Consider the following 18,619-nt stretch of genomic DNA (forward strand, 5'->3'; position numbering starts at 1 on the left):
ATGCAATAATTTTGAGCAGATGTCACCTCGATAATTTTGGTTGATTTCATAAAATTTATTATTGTTTCTATTGTGTGCACTGTGTCTTTTCATTGGATTTTCTCGTAGCTGAAATACCAGCAATTAATCAAATATTCTTCGATTTGTAGAAGTAATATTTTAAAAGTTACTGACAAGGAGAAGGGAGGCAAACAATTGCATTGTTATGATTGAACAGAAAGTATTACGCGAATTTATGCGATCTGCATTGTACTCGACGAGGACGATAGTATTTTACGGCTAGCTGTGTAACGTACTATACATTATGCACTCCATAATCTCATAGTCTATGACAAATATTAATACATATTAAACAATATGGGTAGTTTCATATATGCAACACTCTTAAAGATTAGTGCTTATCTTGTAACAGTATTTTAGTTATTGTTCTTGAGCACAGTAGTGGAATGTGATTTCATTTGTCGCGGGTAATTTTTGCGTCTAGTCGTCAGCTCGGTGGAATATTTATATTAGGAGTAATCGATTACATTTTCATAATTGTTAATTGATTATCGGTTATTGCGCGCAACCTGCAAACTTATAGTATTACAAACAATTTGTTAAAAGTTTTATAGAATATAAAAACGTTCGAGTAAAAATGGATAATAAAGGTAGATATGTACAAAAGTTAAAGTTTCCTTGAAAAATTGAACTTTTACAGATTACGGGTGTATAAAAGCTTACCCTTCCTCGAAGAAAATTCATTTGTTACGGTATTAGACTTATCGATACTTATACGTTAAAATTCATACAGGTAACGCTTTTTGTTTACGGCAGTGTGGTGGAGAATATTTCAATAAAATCGTTTATATGTGAACAATCGTATAATGCGTAGAGTATGAGAAACAATGATACACATGTGTATACGCATAACGTATTTTATTACATAGAAACGTTCCATCTCACAGACTAGACGCAAAAATTAATATAGTTATATTACAAGTATGTAAGAATGTTTGTATTTCGTGAGTGCTTAAATATGGAATTACAAGGTTTATCTATGTAAGGATGTAAAAACATTGAGTCTGTTTCAGTGTAAGTTTGTCATTTCCGAAGGCCGAATAGAAATAACTATGCAGCTGTTGAACTTACATTTTTCATATAAAATCTTATAATAACAGAAAAATCATAGAAACGTTCATATCAGCAGCTAGCAAATATTTAATTTCATTTTACGTGTCCTCATTGACCCTCAAAACTAATGTTCGCAACAAAGTTCGTTAAGAGCAATCTGGAATTAACGTAGAAACGTCTGTAGACCGTTCTGGAGATACGTGGAATATTTAGGATAAACTTCATGCACCTTGAAGACATCCGACTTGCTGCTAGAACTTCTACAGTACCATTAATGGTCTTATCAAACATGGTACTGATGAGTATACTAGCTTTATATGCATAAGATTGAGCTTGGCTTGAGCGGATATTGCCATTTTGATTGGTTGACTGAAACAAATGAACTTGATTGCTATATGCATAGTAATTTCGATATACAGAATAATCGGCAACCGGTGGTGCAAACGAGAAGGGGGTGAATCTACGTAAAAAAACCAGTCCAAAATGTTGAATAAAATTGGTTCATATGTCACACGATTCCTATTCAACAAAATATGACGAAATTTAATTTTACATTTTTTCTTTATTTTTTTTTCATGTAGAATCACCCCTTTCTGGTGGTACCACATGTTACAAAAGTAATATTTTCGGTGGTATGGAAATTGAATACTAATCGTAAAAAAGGTTCAATGACTTTTTAGTTATATAATCGTGAAAAAATCGTTAAGAGAGACACAAGATTGAAATTGACTCGGACAAAGAAACTCTTTTGTGTTAATCTCGGAAACGACATTACACTTACATACGTATGTACTTTCTTTGAAATCGCTGCGTTTCTCGTGTGCAATGCGACAAATACATTGCTTGTATTTTGCGTTTCGCTCGGAATCATTTCTTCGGAGCATACACTGTGTATGTACTATGTACAGTCGAAAAAAGAACACTGCACGAAAACGCTAGTTAAATAGGTATCTGTTATTTGAACGGATATTTAAAAACAATGGATTCCTCGATCCTCTAGAATGAGTGTTCTCCTTCCGAGAAGATTCATCGAAATGTATACGATAGCTGCTGCAACTATGTTTTTTTGTTTTATTGAAATTGTTCTTGTGATCAACACGGACGATGAACTTAATCGAACGACGTTTCACTATTACGTTGAAGCACGCTTGAGCGCGCGAGTTACAATAGAACGAGTATTCCTCTATTTTTAACATACATCTGTATCTTGCGTTACATGTATATCCACCGGGTTACTTTTCACATTGTTACCTAGATCAAGCATACTTGTTCGAACTACAAGAAGTGTAAAGTTTTACATCTCGGTGTTCTCCTCGGCCTCTTCGTCAACTTTCGGCAACATGTAAACACTAGGAATCGACGGCACGTGATCCTCGAGCTTTAGGATCGGCTTGCAGTCTCTAGTGACGTCTACCTGATTGAAAGAGTCCTTTAAGATATTGATTTCGTTCTCGTGGGCGAACAGACTGGTAGGTGGTTCTGTTCCGCATATGTCGTTCTCGTCAGTGCCGTTCCTGTGGCACAGGTTGCCAGACGGAAATTGTCACGAGGTCAACGCGAAAGGATCCGTCGACAGCTCGTCCACGCTCGGACTGGCTTTAATCGGCTCTGGCTTCTCCACCTGATGGCTGAGCCTATGGACGATCTCATCATGGAGGATGTTGAAGCACATCGCGGTGATTGCGATCCCAGACATTATGTAGCAGGAGCAAAACCAAATGGTTACGTTCCTCGACTCGTAAAGGTTTTGACGGGGGTAGGAACCGGGAACCATATCGCCGAACCCAATCGTGCTCATGCTCATGAAGCAGAAGTAGCTTGCATCTGCGGACAAATAGGAAGCAGGCTGTTTAAATGCTCAATATAACCCTTTTACCGCTAGCGTAATCTTAAATGAGCATGTGGATCAATTCAAGTGCTTCCGTTTTCAGATTTGATGCACAAAAATATTGTACTGCTATAATATGTATAATAATAATATAATAATCTTTACACGTATATGTTACTTGTTTCGCTTTATACTAGCAATGCTTTAAGTTCGCAACATTTATAGTGTGTTATAAAATTAATTTTCTGAGAAATAACATATTTAACACTAGAACTACCGAGAACTAAACACAATTGGCATACATTGCCTTATAATAATGACAAAATTGCATTTCTTTAGATTTTGTACCAATTTTGTTCAAATATTTACTTCAATGGAGAAGTTGACTAAAAAAATTTCTCAGAAAAACATATTTATAATTTTAATATTTCTAATAGAAGAAATCAGGAGCAAATCATTTTGACTCATCCGGTAGTTAATCCTACCTAACTATTTAACATTCTTTAGAATCATTTAACAATTTTACTATACAGTGTATATAATATGCAGTGTTTATTGTATTTTTATAGGTACTAATCTTTATAAAAATTAGAAACTCGCTTCCGTGGTAGGTAAAGCATGTGAAATCATTTTTGACATTTTCTGAATCATATCGTTGACTATATACCCCGCGGTCACGCGTGATACGTTTTACACTTTCGAGGGAATGCGTCTCATCCGGGAAAAATCTGGAATCTCTTTTGCAACGTACCCACAAAGGACCAGTCGTCCAACTTGTGCAGAGTAAAAGCGCCTGCCACAATGTAGCAGAGTATTGCACCCAGACAAATGCTGATTGGTGCGAGTATAGTAACGTTTGGCCTGTCACCGGAGCCAAGACTCGACACTTCGTCCTTTGGGCTGGCCTTAATTTCCACTGTGCTCGTGAACGTTGACGCATTTGCGCGGACATAAAAGGGCTCCTGTAACTGCAATTGCTGTTGCTGCTGAGCCAGTTCCTCCTGCTGCCTTTTCTTCCTCATTCGTCTCTCCTTCTCCTGGGCCCATGTCAATTTAAAAGCAATTTTAAGATCGATCTACCAAGAAAGTGTCTTCACTTTCTCGTCCTGTTTCGCTATCTTTCTTTCAAAATTTATCTTATCATGATCGATATGGAACGATACACTTCGTATACGCGGCTTCGCCATAAAATGCAATTGTTCGAGGATTACACACATCTAGAGACGCTAAAGGTGGAGTTATACTTGAGAATTGTTTCGTGATATTTTTGTGAAATTTTATTCTGTTATTATTAATAATAAATGAAAAACTCGTTATACAAAGAAAATGTTAATATACAAATGAATATGTTTGTTTTTTCATAATTTACAGAATTAGCAAAGTCGTTAGAAAATTCTTACTTTGCATAAACATCTGCAGACTAATACTTTTACACTTAGAATTACTAATTCTATATATATATATATACTTTTTAGTAGAATTTCTAGAAAAATTGTAATACATAAATGTATTTTTGCAAAATCAATTCATTCTATTCACTTACAATTAGATGTACGTAATTTCTTAACGAAAAAGTTGCAGAAAATGATTATGTAAAAAACTTAAAAACTGTGTAAAAGGTACAAAATTAGATTCGATGAAATAATGAAAAATATTCGCTCGTAATTATTATTACTAATAATTGTTTTATCGTGACGAATGTTATAATATATAATATAATATAAGTGCTGTATACTAGTATACTAGTATGTATTTAAAAATATGTATTCTCTTGTTTGCTCTATTTATCACTTATTGTTCCTCTGAGAAATATAACTCCACTTTCCTGCTGTTCCATAGCTTACATTCAGTCTGTATAATATTAAAGATATTCATATTTTACCATGCAAGAGAAATGTAACTCTCTTCGGTCTCATGAGGATTGAACATGTATATCTTTTCATGTGTTAGCACCTACACAGGATGGTCCACGTAAATGTAGACACCTAAAAATATCTCCTTTATTTGTGACGACATAACAAATATTTTTAATTCAATGATACTGTGCAAGGTGAATGCTATGAAATTGTTATTTTTTCTCAAGGTCGTTTTAATTTTAGATGTTAGAGATCACTTCGAGGTCATGTTACTAATATCTCTGAATGCGTTTTAATGTCGACTAGAATATGAAAGGCAAAATGATATTCATTTACAAGAAAAAAATGTCGATAAAATTTGCAAAGCATTCGCCTTATGATACTATGTGCATCGCATTAAAAATATTTGTTATGTAATCACTAGACTGCGGATTTTATGCATTTATAGCAAAATTGAGAAGATAAAATTCAAAATTGTGGAAAAAATTTAAAAATTAAACATGTGATTTCTCCTCTATTAAAATCTTTACGGGAAGAAATAACATTCAATTGAGTTTCTATTTCTTGAAATAGACAGAGACAATTTTTATTTTGCATAAAGATCCGCAGTCTAGTCATCACAAATAAAGCAGATTTTTCGATGGCTAGATTTAAGTGGGCCACCCTGTATACACATACCGTGAATCTGCATTGAATACATTATTCGAAAACGAATCAACATTCGGGACAATCTAATAAATAATTGTACTATACGGGGTGTTCCAGAAATGTTGCACTTCCTTGAATGAGGCGATTCCTGTGGAAATTTGAAGTAATTTTTTCTTTTTCAGAAATGTTTTCGGAGGTGCTAACGCAAAACACGGATCAACCAGAGTGTGGCTTCTGCGGACGAAGTTGCGTTCTGCCAATGCCAGCGCCACGCTCAGTTGTAGCCGCGCTCTGATTGGTCAGTGGTTTTCCGATAATAACTCCTGAACAAAGCCGTGGAGAACATTTTCGCAAATGAAAAAGTTACTTGAAATGACCTCAGGAATTGCCTCTTTCAAGAAAGAACAACATTTTTGGGACAACAACAGTTTAGGTGTGTCTCATTTGTCAATTGCTACGATATTTTACGTGATATATTCTATTAATTAATGATTCTTCGCTTACCTCCATTCTTCTTTCATCGTAGCAACAATAGCCGCAATTCGAACAAAGGCAGCAGCAAAGAGCACGTGTAAAGACACCTCTGGCACACCTGGATAACAGACCTCCGGCACTCGATAGGTAAACCACAGTCAACGGGATCCCAAGACTGGCGTAACCCATGGTCGCGATTTTACCCCAAGTGGATTTCGGCGTTATGCTACCGCAACCTGGAAAAAGATCATTAGGTATTTAGATAGGGTAAATGCTGCCAAAGTTACGTTAGGTTCGCCAAGTAAGTACACACTGAATAGAAAGTGTGTTTTTATTAAAGTGTGGAGCTTGAGAAGCTTCCGAAGTAAAACTTTCTAAGTTTTGAATTAACTTCTCCAGTTTATCAGGAGTCGAAACGCCTTTCGCGTCTTTAACCCTTAAAATGTCAATTATCTGGCAGCCTCTCAGGCGTTGAACTTTTTAAAAGAGATACCTCAGGTCTAAGTTTTTGAAGTGTTTTTTCAGCTTTAAGTACAGTGTGGCTCCAAATTTAAATTTCCAATTCTTGATAAGTTGTCGATATTTAAATTATTATATTCTCGTAAAAAAGAATCGTATAACAATAAACCCGGAATAATTTTTAAGCTCGAAGCTCATGCTTTCATTACCCATCAATCATATTTTCCGAATTTTTTTCAGATGTGTTGCACGATGTAGTGGATGGGAGATTGAAGACACGTTCTTTCTCGAAAATATTACAAACTTGCTAAAGTATAATATGAACTAGAAAGATTGAAAATTGCATGCACGTTTATACATTTGAACTTATAAAAGAGAATTTTTAAGTACTTTTATTCTACTGTGTTTGGTCATGTGTTTAATAATGACAAAGATTGTCCCTTTATCGTTCTCCATGGTTTTACTCTTTCGTTCTCTTTCCACCATTGTTGACTTGTCAAGGACAGTGCAGCAAACACAATCTTTACATTTTCATAGAAAAACCGATTCTGGGTACGAAGATATGTTTAATTTTCGAGTTAAAGTAGCTACTGCTACAAAGACTAAACATTACTTCAAGAGACTTGAACTTAATTATTATTTATTTAACAAATGAGATAAGATATAAGTCTGTGTTCTTTCCAGTCTATTTGAATCAAGTGTTAGTTTACGAACTGACCTAGTTTTAACTTATTTCATAGCATGAACACTTTTTAATTAATGCCACCCATTTTGTAGAGAAAGACCCGCTAGTGCGGCGCATCGTAAGTCGATCTAGAAAAGGAAAACGACATTTAACATTTCGCGAAAATGAAGAGGCGAAGGAAGGAGGCACTTCCTAGGTAGGAGGGACAGAATCAGAAAAAGCAGAGTGGCGAATCGATTGGGCTGACGCCGCTTAAGATAATGGATCGCCTATTGGAATTGCTCTGGACCGTGCATGATAGCGGCTTCGAGTCCATTGCCGATGGAATTGCACTCGCGAAAACCTCGCGGAACTGCACGGAAGCCTATTCGTCACTGTCGTTTCGCCTTATCGTTCACAACGGTGTGACCCTTTTCGTATCCGTTATCTGTTACCATTTGTTAGGACCTACGGCAGATTGTCAGCTCGAGTTTTATTAGTCGAAGAGCAACAATGTGTATAGCAAAAATGCAGGCTACCAGAAGTCCGTCGATCGTTCGATTCACGAATGCTTCTTAGGGGAAGTCTTATAATGTCCCTCCCTGTTGCTGTATTTTATTATTTTATTTAAATATATTTTAATATTTTATTTATAATTATTTATGTATTTTATTATATTAAATATTCTATAAACGCAAAAGCCTCGGTGGGATACGTTTGCATTTATCGTTGATGGGATATTATTTTTTTGAGCTTCAAAGGCCGAGCCGAAATTAGAGAAGGTCAGCGCGTGGTCAGCGCGACTCTCAGTGTCTCTTTCTTTTCCATACGCTGTCCTTCCTTGTACTCGAAACGTTCATCGTCAATTCCACGTACAATTATTCATATATCTAATAATTAAAAATAATACGAATTGATAAGAGATGATTGATTTCACTGTACCCAGGATTTAGGAGAACGTGTTTCCATAAAATTATGGCGAATGTAACAATTTTTGTTTGGCCGAGATTGGTCACCGTCACAAAGTGAGATGTTTGTTCAAGCTTTGCAAGTTCGTCTCCACTTGAATCTTGTGTAGCGAAACTCGGAGAACTCATTGGGAACATGTCCAAGTTTGACAAGCTGTCTTATTGTTAGACCAAGGAACTCATCCACAATGATCTAGTTACGCCTGCTTCTTGAACTTTCACTCGATCCCGGATAATGAAGATTTCCGTCCGACATGGGCAAATCTCTGATTCGGGTTTATCATAGCACTGTTCAAATGACAGTTTAAACAGTTGTTTGCACTTAATCACAACCGAGATTAATGCTCCAGATGAACATTGTACGCTACGCACAGTGTGAGTACAGCAGAAATCTAAGTGTAGTTAACCCTGTGTCTAGTTTCAAGAACCATTTTTATACAATGTGTAACTCGCATGAACGTTTTAGTTTTTGGCGACTACGTAGTCCATGTATTATATGTCATTTTTGTCAGTAATTTTGTACCCTTGTTTCAGCTTATAAAATGACGAGTTCAACGATACAAATATGTGTTGTCCTTCACATGACCTTGAAGAAGAAAAATCGTATTTGTTCTGCTTACATAAAAAAAGAAGACGAAACAAACTTGTCTGAGAACCTAATAGTTCCGATAACTATTATAATTATACTTCTATAATTTCTCAAAATAATAGAGGAATCGTGCGATTCTGAAGTTGATCACTGTCGAAAGAATTTAACTGTCGCATAAGGTTGCGCGCGCAGTTCGTTCACGAACATGAGAGTTCTAATTCACTTTAATGTTCTAGCCCCACAACTTCAACTCTGCCAGCGGAATTTAGTCGGTCGTAACGACATACGATGAGAAATCAATTAAAGGTCTTTACACCAGGCTGTACGTAGCGTATTGATACCGAAACTTCCGGAGCATCGTCGAAAGCATAGGACGACGTGATGTTACGGAGTAAAGTTTGCAACAACTGCTCGTGACGTTGCTGCGTCTCTATAATATACGGTAAATAGTTCTGAAAGTTTGACCGCTTCTCGAAACCGTCCCGTCGCGGGTAACGAAAGTTCATGGTTCGTTCGCATTACTTTCCTTAAGAGTTTAAAGTTCCGTTCTAAAATCTGCTATAATGGCAAGGTAGAGCCGCCTGAATTCACTTCAATTTGCACTTGGAAGAATGTGGAGACCTCGTATATCTCTTTTCGCGTTAAGAACATCAATTATTCTCGTTTCATTATTTTTATTCGGAAACAGAATTATCCGAACTTCCAATTTATGTAGTATATGTACATGTATTAGGTAATATAACTATGCTTTGAGCTAAGAACTTGAGTGGCGAGTGCCTGCAAAAAACACACAGACGGGAGTAATACAAAAATGTGTCCCCGTCTGTGGGTGGGCAGTAAGATAAAGGGAGAACAGGGCTTTAAGCCCTAGACTTGTGGTTTCTTTAGTGGGTATTGTGGACTCCAACCATCTGTGTCCCCCGAGTCCCACACTTCCCCTTCTGGGTGTACGTAAACGTATCTTCCCACACGTTTTTAATCTAAAAAAGAAAGGTATTACAACTATGCTAACAGATAAGAAATTCTCAGTGCATTCGGGACAAATACGAGAAGTGGGACCCTGTCTGCACATATTCTTGGCTAACAGAGGAGGAAACGGGTGCGGGCCCTCGAGCGGTGAGGTTTTTTAGTGGGTACAGTAAAAGCTCGTTCGTTGTCCAAAGGCCGGGGGTTTGAGAGAACAACGATCGTGCCCGGACACTATTTTTGATTTATGACTGCGTCTAGATCTCGCGCCGACCGCGCCGAGCGAGACTTCAGTAGAGAGCCGGACATAGAGAAGGACAGAATGAAATACGGATCGCGTGACCGAAGCGTGTCGCCGTCGCCGGCACAGTTCAAAGAATGTCCCATACGCTGTTCTTCGTTGCGTTCGAAACTTTCATCGTCGATTAAACCACTAAATAATGTCGAATTTATATCGTGTTTGGTGTCATTTTAATCAGAAAAATGCCAGAAATAAGTTAGTGAAAGTCCCATAAAAGCCTAATGAAAATTAAGAAGTTCGATTCACTCGAGTCAATGTTGTGGTGTTCACACCGGTATACCCGAGCCGACATCAATCGTTGCTGTCGTGCGGAGCGACTCGGCGTTGACAGGCAGACTGGGCAACGATCGTGCCCACGATTTTGGACAACGAAGCAGCTTTTACTGTATTGCGCTCCTAAACAAAAAAAAAAGGTACTATAAGTAATAATAACTGTGCTATAGTAAAAATGCTTATGATGTCACGCGACGCTCAGTACATACTAACATGGCGGCGGCCTTACCTCTCAAGAACGGTAGAAACCGCTGAACTTTAAACACGCATAATTTTTGGACCAATGAACTCGTAGCATCAAAACTTGAATTTTCGGCATTTTCTCGCCAAAATCGACAGGATTACGTAAAGAAAGATAAAAATTTTTGGGTTCCGGTGGTGAAGTACAGCTGAAAACACCTCTTCATAAAAAGTTGCACTTTCAAATTGTTCAAATTAATCCATATGGTACTGCGGCAGATTCTCAGTAGAGTATTACTGCACCACACACGATTTTCAAACTGATACTTAACAATTGAAATTAAAATTTTGTTGGAATTAATTATCCTTTGTTAGAAAATGAAGGTCCTTGCAATTACCGGCCTCCTCGGAACGGCCATCCAGGTCATCGCCTCCAGTTCTCCGAACTGCTTTTTCGGCCACGGCTCAATTAACTAGCGCGCGATTTGTCATCCGACGATTTTCAAAAACACCATATTACATTCAGGTAGAAGGACGCGTGGACGATAGAAGCAGCAGAACCGAGAAACGAGGACGGAAAAGCCGGAACAGTGTAACGAGATGACGGTATCACGATAAAAAAGGTAACAGACACGAGACACGCGAAGCGGAACGAAACGAGAAACGGAAGAGACTTCGGGGATTATTTATTTTCACGGTAACCGCAATCCGCGGCTGCATTTTCCGCGAGACGATCAACCAAACTGTCTGGAAAACGAGGAGAAATTACATCGGTAAAAATAATAGAGCCTGGCCACTATTGGTCGGACCCGTAACCAATTTGCGCCTGCACGATGAACAGCGGGGACGACAATGGATCTCTATATTTCATGTCACAGCGAAGAAGTCAATCTTTTCACACGACATCGACTTCGAAGTCGAAAAGCCAGTACAGCGAAATTCATTTACAAAGCGTGTCGAGTTTTTACTGTATTCGTGTCGAAGATACACTATCAGTCGAAAGCATGATTGGATTATTTATCTAACATAAGCAGAATTGCAGGACAATCATTAGAACGTAGAGAAAAGTCTGTCAGACGAGACTTGCTTGGTTTCGACGGTTCGAGATTTTTTATTTTGTAAATGGACGCGTAGAGAACATATAGAGGTCAAACTCCGTTTGTTTCAGGTGAAATGAAATATTTTTCTACCCCTCAAGGTGGTTGAAGGTCAACTACGATGGTAGTTCGGTGTTGGCCTTCGTACATCCTCTACGCGTCCACCTACAAACAAACCAGCAACATGAGATTATGCCTCCCTCGAAACCAAGCAAATTTCGCAGGACACATTTTTTTCTATCTTTAATAGCAACTGAGTTATTCATGTGGCCTGTGTTAAATGCCTCACCCTGTATACCGCTTAAAAAAAGACAAAGATGATACCACAGCGGTAGCTGTGAAAAAAAAATTGAAACTGTTAAAAGGTCAATTGAAATTCAATTAACTTTTTATACAGCCAGTTTGAAACCATTCCGTACATTTCATTTACATACGCGAAGACAGTGCTTTTTGCATTGCAGATTTCGTAACGGTTTAATAAATTGTTTCATTAAAAGTTCTATTTAATTAACGTTTTTAAAATTTTCATGCCTGTCAAATGCAAAAAGGCGGTGTAGTTATATCAATTGGGAAGTTCTTGCGTTACACATGTTCCGAGTACATCTAGACGTGAACGTATTATCGTGGGATTCGTGAATATCCAACTTTTAGTGATGAATTATGTATCAAAAACGAAATTTGGTCACGTATGATGTGTAGCTGACCACAAATTCCAGTATAAGATACCTCTTAAGGCTGTCTTCGGGGACCTGAGGTGCGACGGTTATGGCAATCATCCGTTTCGAGGGTGATCAAGAAATGCATCGTAAATTAATCCCTAATAACGTTCTAATAGTATAGCTCGTTTTCAATAAAGATTTATTGAAAATATAACATAAAAGTTACAGCTGGAATGTTCCTTAGAGTCAAATGAAAGTAAAAAGTGACAAAGTCCATGTAAAATCAAATGAATAAAATTGAAAAATATAAGAGATATTGTGTAAACTAAAAAGTTGTTAGGCAAACTAATGTGTGATCGGTGGGCGATTGAAAGAGAGGTAGAATTTTCATTCTATTCGGGCTGAACTTTCACTCATGGGACCAACAATTTTCAACTTTTCTGAATGTGATATTATATAATTCGACGAAAACATGATAAAACTTTAAATTCTAGTGTGAGGAATCCAATTTTTAGTGTGTGGAGTTCACTCGTTTAAAAGTTATACACGAATAAAGTTGCTCGATTTCAAACACGTTTCACAGGTTAGAACGCTGCCATATTGGTTTCCAGACATAGGAACGGATTCATTACGCCTGGGTTACGTCTCGTTCGACGTCATTTTTTCGTAAAATTATTAAGGGACTGCCGTAAAGGTTGGCACACCGTATAAGTTGAGACGGTGCTTCTTTTCCACATTAACGCACTGGAACCACCAACGTCATGATTGTCAACTTTGTTGACACACTTATTCTCTCTCTCTCCCTCTCACTTTTAACATGATAAATATGGCTATAGGTTCCATTCCATACTAAACCTGGGTATGTTCCGTTTCTGTCTACAGGGTGTCCCAAAATTCCTTCAACAGCCGGAAATGGGAGGTTTCTGAAATCATTTGAAGCAACATTTTTGCTAAGGAAAATGACGTCCTCCCATTTCCGGCTGTTGAAGGGATTTTGGAACACCCTGTACACATACTGACAAAAGTGAAAAGAAGACCTCGGACGTGAGCATTCTCAATTCCTCTGTGCTAATAATTAGTAAATGAGCGTCGTTTAACTTTATTATAAATAATCTAGAATACGAAATGATATTGTGTCCTAATTTTGTGATCTTCTGTAAATAGCAACACAATTGTAGCTTTAAAATTCACGGATGAAAACCGCAATTATTTTTGCAGGAACCTAATGTTAAGTATCAGGAGGTAACAGTGGTACACGATGATTTAGGGACGCGGTTCTCGACTTGCGTCGTCGTGGGGGTCGACTTATCTTGCGGGTAGCATCTACGTCCCAGTTTGAGCTGTTTAGTTTACCGCTAGAAATAATTTGCATACGGCAGGACGAGGGGCGCTTTCGTTGCGCAATAACATCTCGAAGATGAGCCGTATGTCGCGTTAGGCGAATGCAATGCGGGCAGCAGCACACGCTGTCGACTAGTACCCTGAGAGAGGAGCGAACAACCCCTATCCCGTGCCACCCTCTTCGTTGCCCGGCTCGTCGGCGTCGTTTCATGGCACAGGCCTGTCGAGATCCCCAACGTAACCTCCGAGCTCGTAATGGTAAGTCTCTCTACGCGAGGACCTGAAATTAATAACGCGACCTGGCGCAAATACGGTGCACATAATTAAAGCGATATTACGATCTGGGACAACGGCTGTATCGTCTAGCTACCGGCTGGCTCCACGTTGGATATTATTTAGCTGGCCGCTGCGCTGCGCTGAGTTGCGCCTGGCACGCCGTTGAATGCGCTTTGATTTCTAGCTCGGATGGAAGCTGTTTGCGAACAGGTGATTTATATCGATTCTTCGTTTTGATGAACAAAGAGGAACGGAAGAGAACTGCTGCGCGATAACAAACAGCCCCTCCCCTTCTCCAACTTGGTCGAAGCTTTTTGTCCGGGATTAACCTAATGGGTTCCGGGTTGATTTAATTTCTTTTGAAAACTGTTTTTATAAACGGTTTATCGTTTACAGGAATATAGTACCGGGCAAATGTTTTCGGACAGACAATTTTTCATATAAAATTTCAATATTCCGCTGCGATGTTTTGTACATTCGCCTTCTAACCGGGCATGACAAGTTAATTCGCCAATCGAATTTGCCGTTACCAGACTGCGGATTTTACGCATTTACGAAGAAAAATGAGTGAACAAATTTAAGAACGTTGTTACGTTATTTTCATTTGAGAAGGATGATTGCAGGTTGCCACACACGATTCATCTTGTTCCTTTTGCTTGTGCAGTCATCGCCCGCAATGCAAGGTGGGGCTTGGATGCGGCGAAATTGTCCGATTCGGAGTGTGCGTGTCCGTCAATATTGTCCGGCATGAACGCAATCACCACCGTGTTGACTTTTTCCGTCTTGCATTGCAACTTATGATTGGGCAGGCGAAAGGGACGACAAGGCGGAGAGTGTCTGGCTGCCTTTGCTTCATCGCAAGCGTTCGTAATTGAAAAGACGACCAGTGAAAAGATTATTCAATTTACGTATGGAGCAGGGGATAATATTTCGTTTTACGTGAACAATGCATTAGTGTTTGTTAATTCAGATCTTTCTCTTCTCGAATGAAACAGTCAGAAATTTTAGAACTGCGCAAGATAACGTGACTTTTTTTATCGTGACTGAGAGTAAAACCGACATTCAATAGTGCGCATTGAATCGGCTGCGTGGATCGTAAAGAATAAGGCATAAAAGGTATGCGCAATACCGGCACATAAAAGATTTCGAGATTAGTATGACCATGTTATTTTTTTTACCGAAATATGTAGAGACTGTGTATACAAATTTTCATGAAAAAATTTTGCAACAAAGTTAATTTTTAACATGCTTTTTAAACAAATTATTTTTTTGGAGATCAATTTCCGCTGCAAAATCCGTCATTTAAAGACGCAGAAATTGGATTTTGAAATTTTTGTCTGGGTCCGATAATTTCGGAGATATTCAATAAAATCGAGTTTTCATCCCCAACAGGCAATTTTCACCCCCTTGACATGAATGTCGGCAGGTAAAAAATATAGGTGTAAAATATTTTTTTGAGTTCTATGTCATACAAGAATTCCACTAAAATCGGCGTGTTACGATTGGTTAACCTCCTTTTTGTTAGAATAAAATGAACGATCAATTCTGACACTAGAGGCTTCTAGCTTTAAAATGAGTCCAAATTTATTGTCATGCGATCATTTTTTGCTGAATGATCACAGTTTAAATGTGAGCAATTGTTCGAGAATCAAACATTTCGGATTGATTTCTGAAGTAAGTCTCTGCAACGTTTGGCCAAGCCTCTTTACAGATCATATTCGTCGAAATTGAAGTTACCCAGTGAACTAGGCTTTGCCCTAAAATTGTCATTGATTGTACGTTAACGTCTCATCCTATTTTTCCTTTCACGTTTCTCGTTAAGAATAATTTAGCTGGCAGGATTCTCTTATAAAACCAGGAGAAGAGGAGCAAAGTCGTGACGGCAGACTAAAGAGTAGCTTAAGCCTTCAAGTATAAAGATCTTCCGTTCGATTTAGGCGTTAGGTTTTCAAGCTTTTACGAGTTGCACTCGTATTCGAAGACCCATAAAACTTCAACTTGCTTTGAATCTAACGACGTCACGTCACCTTCTTTGCTAGAGAGCTCTTAAGATAACACCCTCTGCTCAAGCCGGCACCAAATTTTATATCCGAAGCTTCCATAGAACATCCACCGAAAATAATGCGTGTACTCCAAATATCCGTAAATACGTGTGCAAAATCCTGATGCAAAAAGTTCAATAGTTTTTCTGAAAGAAATTACTAACCTTCGGTGGAAGAACAGCCTTGAAAACCTCAATAATTTCGTAAGTTGCAGTCTTTAAACGTCTACAATTAAATCCTTTCATACACATCTTGAAGAACACTTATACCCAAAGAAAATGTAAAACAGAATTCGATGTTTTGTCATTTGATTACTCAGTTTCTGGAGAATTAATTGAATGAACAGCTGCTGCGTTAGGAACGACACAAAGATTAACGTGTCGACGAGAGGTACCTTCAAAAATGTATTTTAAAAAATTTATAAACGTAACAATGAATGGTCTTGAACATCCTCGATTATAGTTATCAAAATAGTCTGTCGTTCGAGGGTTGAAAGAAGTGAGAAATTGGAAATGTTGATCGTGGGTCCGATTTGATATAATATGGCAAGGGGTTAATAAATAAGGGAAGAGAAGAATTGTCATTGGTAATATACAGAGGAAGGATGTTGACGTGAGAAAAAGGAAAGAGATGAGGAAGACGTGAGAAAGTGGGCTCTCACAGGGGCAGGAGAGAAATCGGTAATAGATTATGTGGCTGGAGATAGGCATCCATAAGGGGAAGTAGAAAAATGGCAGACGGGGAGGGAGTGGAATTCGACCATTAACCAGCAGAGGTGCATCTAATGTGTGAGGATGAGAGGTTAAATGGGAGAGGCGAAGAGAGGAAGGGGGAAGATATTATAGATTTGCAGGAGGAGGCAGGAAAGAAATGGAGGGGATGATTGAAGGAGAAGAGAGGGAGAGGGAGAGAGAGAGAGAAGCAGAAGCAACGGAGGAACTGTATTGGACAAGAGGCAAGAGCTGACGAGGGAATTAAGGAAATTGAGGAGAAGAAAAGGAAGAGAAGATAAATACGAAAATGCACCGGCAGCTATGTATGAGAGGAGTAGAGAAGAATAATTAGAGGAGATATCGAAGGAGGCAAACGTAAATGCACATAACTTTGGAGAATAATTAATAATGAGAGAAAATGTAAAATGGAGAGGAACCTGAAGAGGTAAAAACGGAAAATGGGGAATTATTTTAATAAATTATTAGAGGAAGAAAGTATTAACACTCGCGCGGTCGGCGAGTCTTTTTAGCCCCAGACCTTTTTAAATATTTACATAAAAATGGTTACTTATTTTGTTGAGTACACTATTTTGTAAAAAGTTTACATTAAAAACATTTATAAAATATCGGGTTTTTTATGATTCCCCGCAACAATTTCTACATTTGTTGTTTCCCTTGAGACTGTGATGTCTGGGGTTTAGAAAGACCCGCCGACGGCTGTGCGAGTGTAATGCACCGGAGCTACAATGAAATACGAAACGAATCGTGAGCTACGGTAAGGAAAATATACTATACAAATTATGTGAAAAGATATAAGAGATGAGGTGATGATGAGGAGGGATTCGAATAATGAAAGAGGGGATGCAAAGAATACGGGAGGGATTATAGAGAAGCGACTTTAATCTGACAGGGTACAAAATACACGTACATGTCAGTATTTGCAAATAGGCTAAAGAAGGAAATGAAATGATACCGGATAGCCAGACTGGCTTTAGAAAGGGACTGCAGAAGGTGCACATGCACGTATTGAACTCGATAACGAGGGAAAATGTGAAGCAGAAGAATATATCTTTACGTCGTTCACGTTCATGGGATAGTTTATTTTATAGTTTTTATAGTTTTCGTTTCAGAAGAGTGTTCTTGCAAGAATAATTTATCTTGAAATCATTTTATCCAGGTTTATAGGTAATTTTTAAGATGATAGATGCTTGGACGAGGAAATTTATTCCATTATTTTCTACAAATAAAATAATTTCAATAATTGTAGAATCTAAAACCGGTCATTATTGTACTTGGCCTCAAAATCTTCTTCAAAAATTTGAGTAGGAGCATCGGAGCTTTGTTTGGGGAAGTAAACAGATTAACCATACTTCACTCATGATCGGTGGCAATTGACATACCGTAGGTTTACACACAGTGAAACGTGATACTGATTTATGGACGAAGATCCTTGCACAAGGGACCTTTACGTAACGTTCTGCATAGCCTAGGTAGCAAAGCAGAGTTAAGGGTCAGGAGATATTGCACAATTTGTGACGACGATGCCCTAAACTGGTGATCTGTTCTGATGTTACACTTGCCAGTACGATGATAAACGAACGCTACTAAAATGCAATTCTTTATCGGTTTTTCTTTTGTATTTATTTCTCAAGTACATATATTTATTTCGCGTTGGTTTTCTATGACAACAATAAAAATATAGTCCCTCTTCGAATGAAATCGATGTCCTTGAAATCTTGAATTTTTGTTAACACATTTTGTTTTTGAGAGACTCCAGTATACCAGTTACGGGTCAAAAGTTGATCGTTCTAACGTAAAATCGTCAACTTATACAACTGGATCTAATGATTCGACCCCCCACCATATATCATCTTTTATTGTTAACTACTCCGAAAGTAAATTATCTCGGAACCAGCGGCGATTGTAGCCCAGCACGAAAGAAAGGATGCTAAAAACGTGTGTTTCAATTTAGTAGGCAGAAGGAGAACAATGAAGTCCGGTTTGCGTGACACAAGTCGATAACCGTTGGGCGAAAAAAGTCGCATAAACGTGACGCCGCTGAAGTATTCGAGTGCGACGTGTCATTGAAAGCATGTGAAGCTGTTTGAAGTTGATGCAGAAAATTATATAGACCAAAAAAGTGTATCGAGATAAGGGGGAAACGATAGGGAA

At 38.2% G+C, this 18,619-nt stretch overlaps 1 protein-coding gene across 9 annotated transcripts in view; it reads right to left on the reverse strand.

Annotated features, from left to right (window-relative positions):
• Window positions 1-2,513: 2,513 nt before the first annotated feature.
• LOC143208911 (potassium channel subfamily K member 6) overlaps window positions 2,514-18,619 on the reverse strand; it is a 482,405-nt gene continuing 466,299 nt past the window's right edge. For all 9 annotated transcript variants that reach the window (XM_076423865.1, XM_076423921.1, XM_076423913.1 and 6 more), the window contains 3 exons: window positions 5,950-6,155; window positions 3,693-3,978; window positions 2,514-2,937 (listed from right to left, as the gene is read on the reverse strand). In XM_076423865.1, the coding sequence (XP_076279980.1) occupies window positions 2,657-2,937; window positions 3,693-3,978; window positions 5,950-6,155 (773 nt within the window). In that variant the 3' untranslated portion in view covers window positions 2,514-2,656. The remainder of the gene's footprint in view (window positions 2,938-3,692; window positions 3,979-5,949; window positions 6,156-18,619) is intronic.

The sequence above is a fragment of the Lasioglossum baleicum genome, chromosome 1, assembly GCF_051020765.1.
Source record: "Lasioglossum baleicum chromosome 1, iyLasBale1, whole genome shotgun sequence".
Taxonomy (NCBI): domain Eukaryota; kingdom Metazoa; phylum Arthropoda; class Insecta; order Hymenoptera; family Halictidae; genus Lasioglossum; species Lasioglossum baleicum.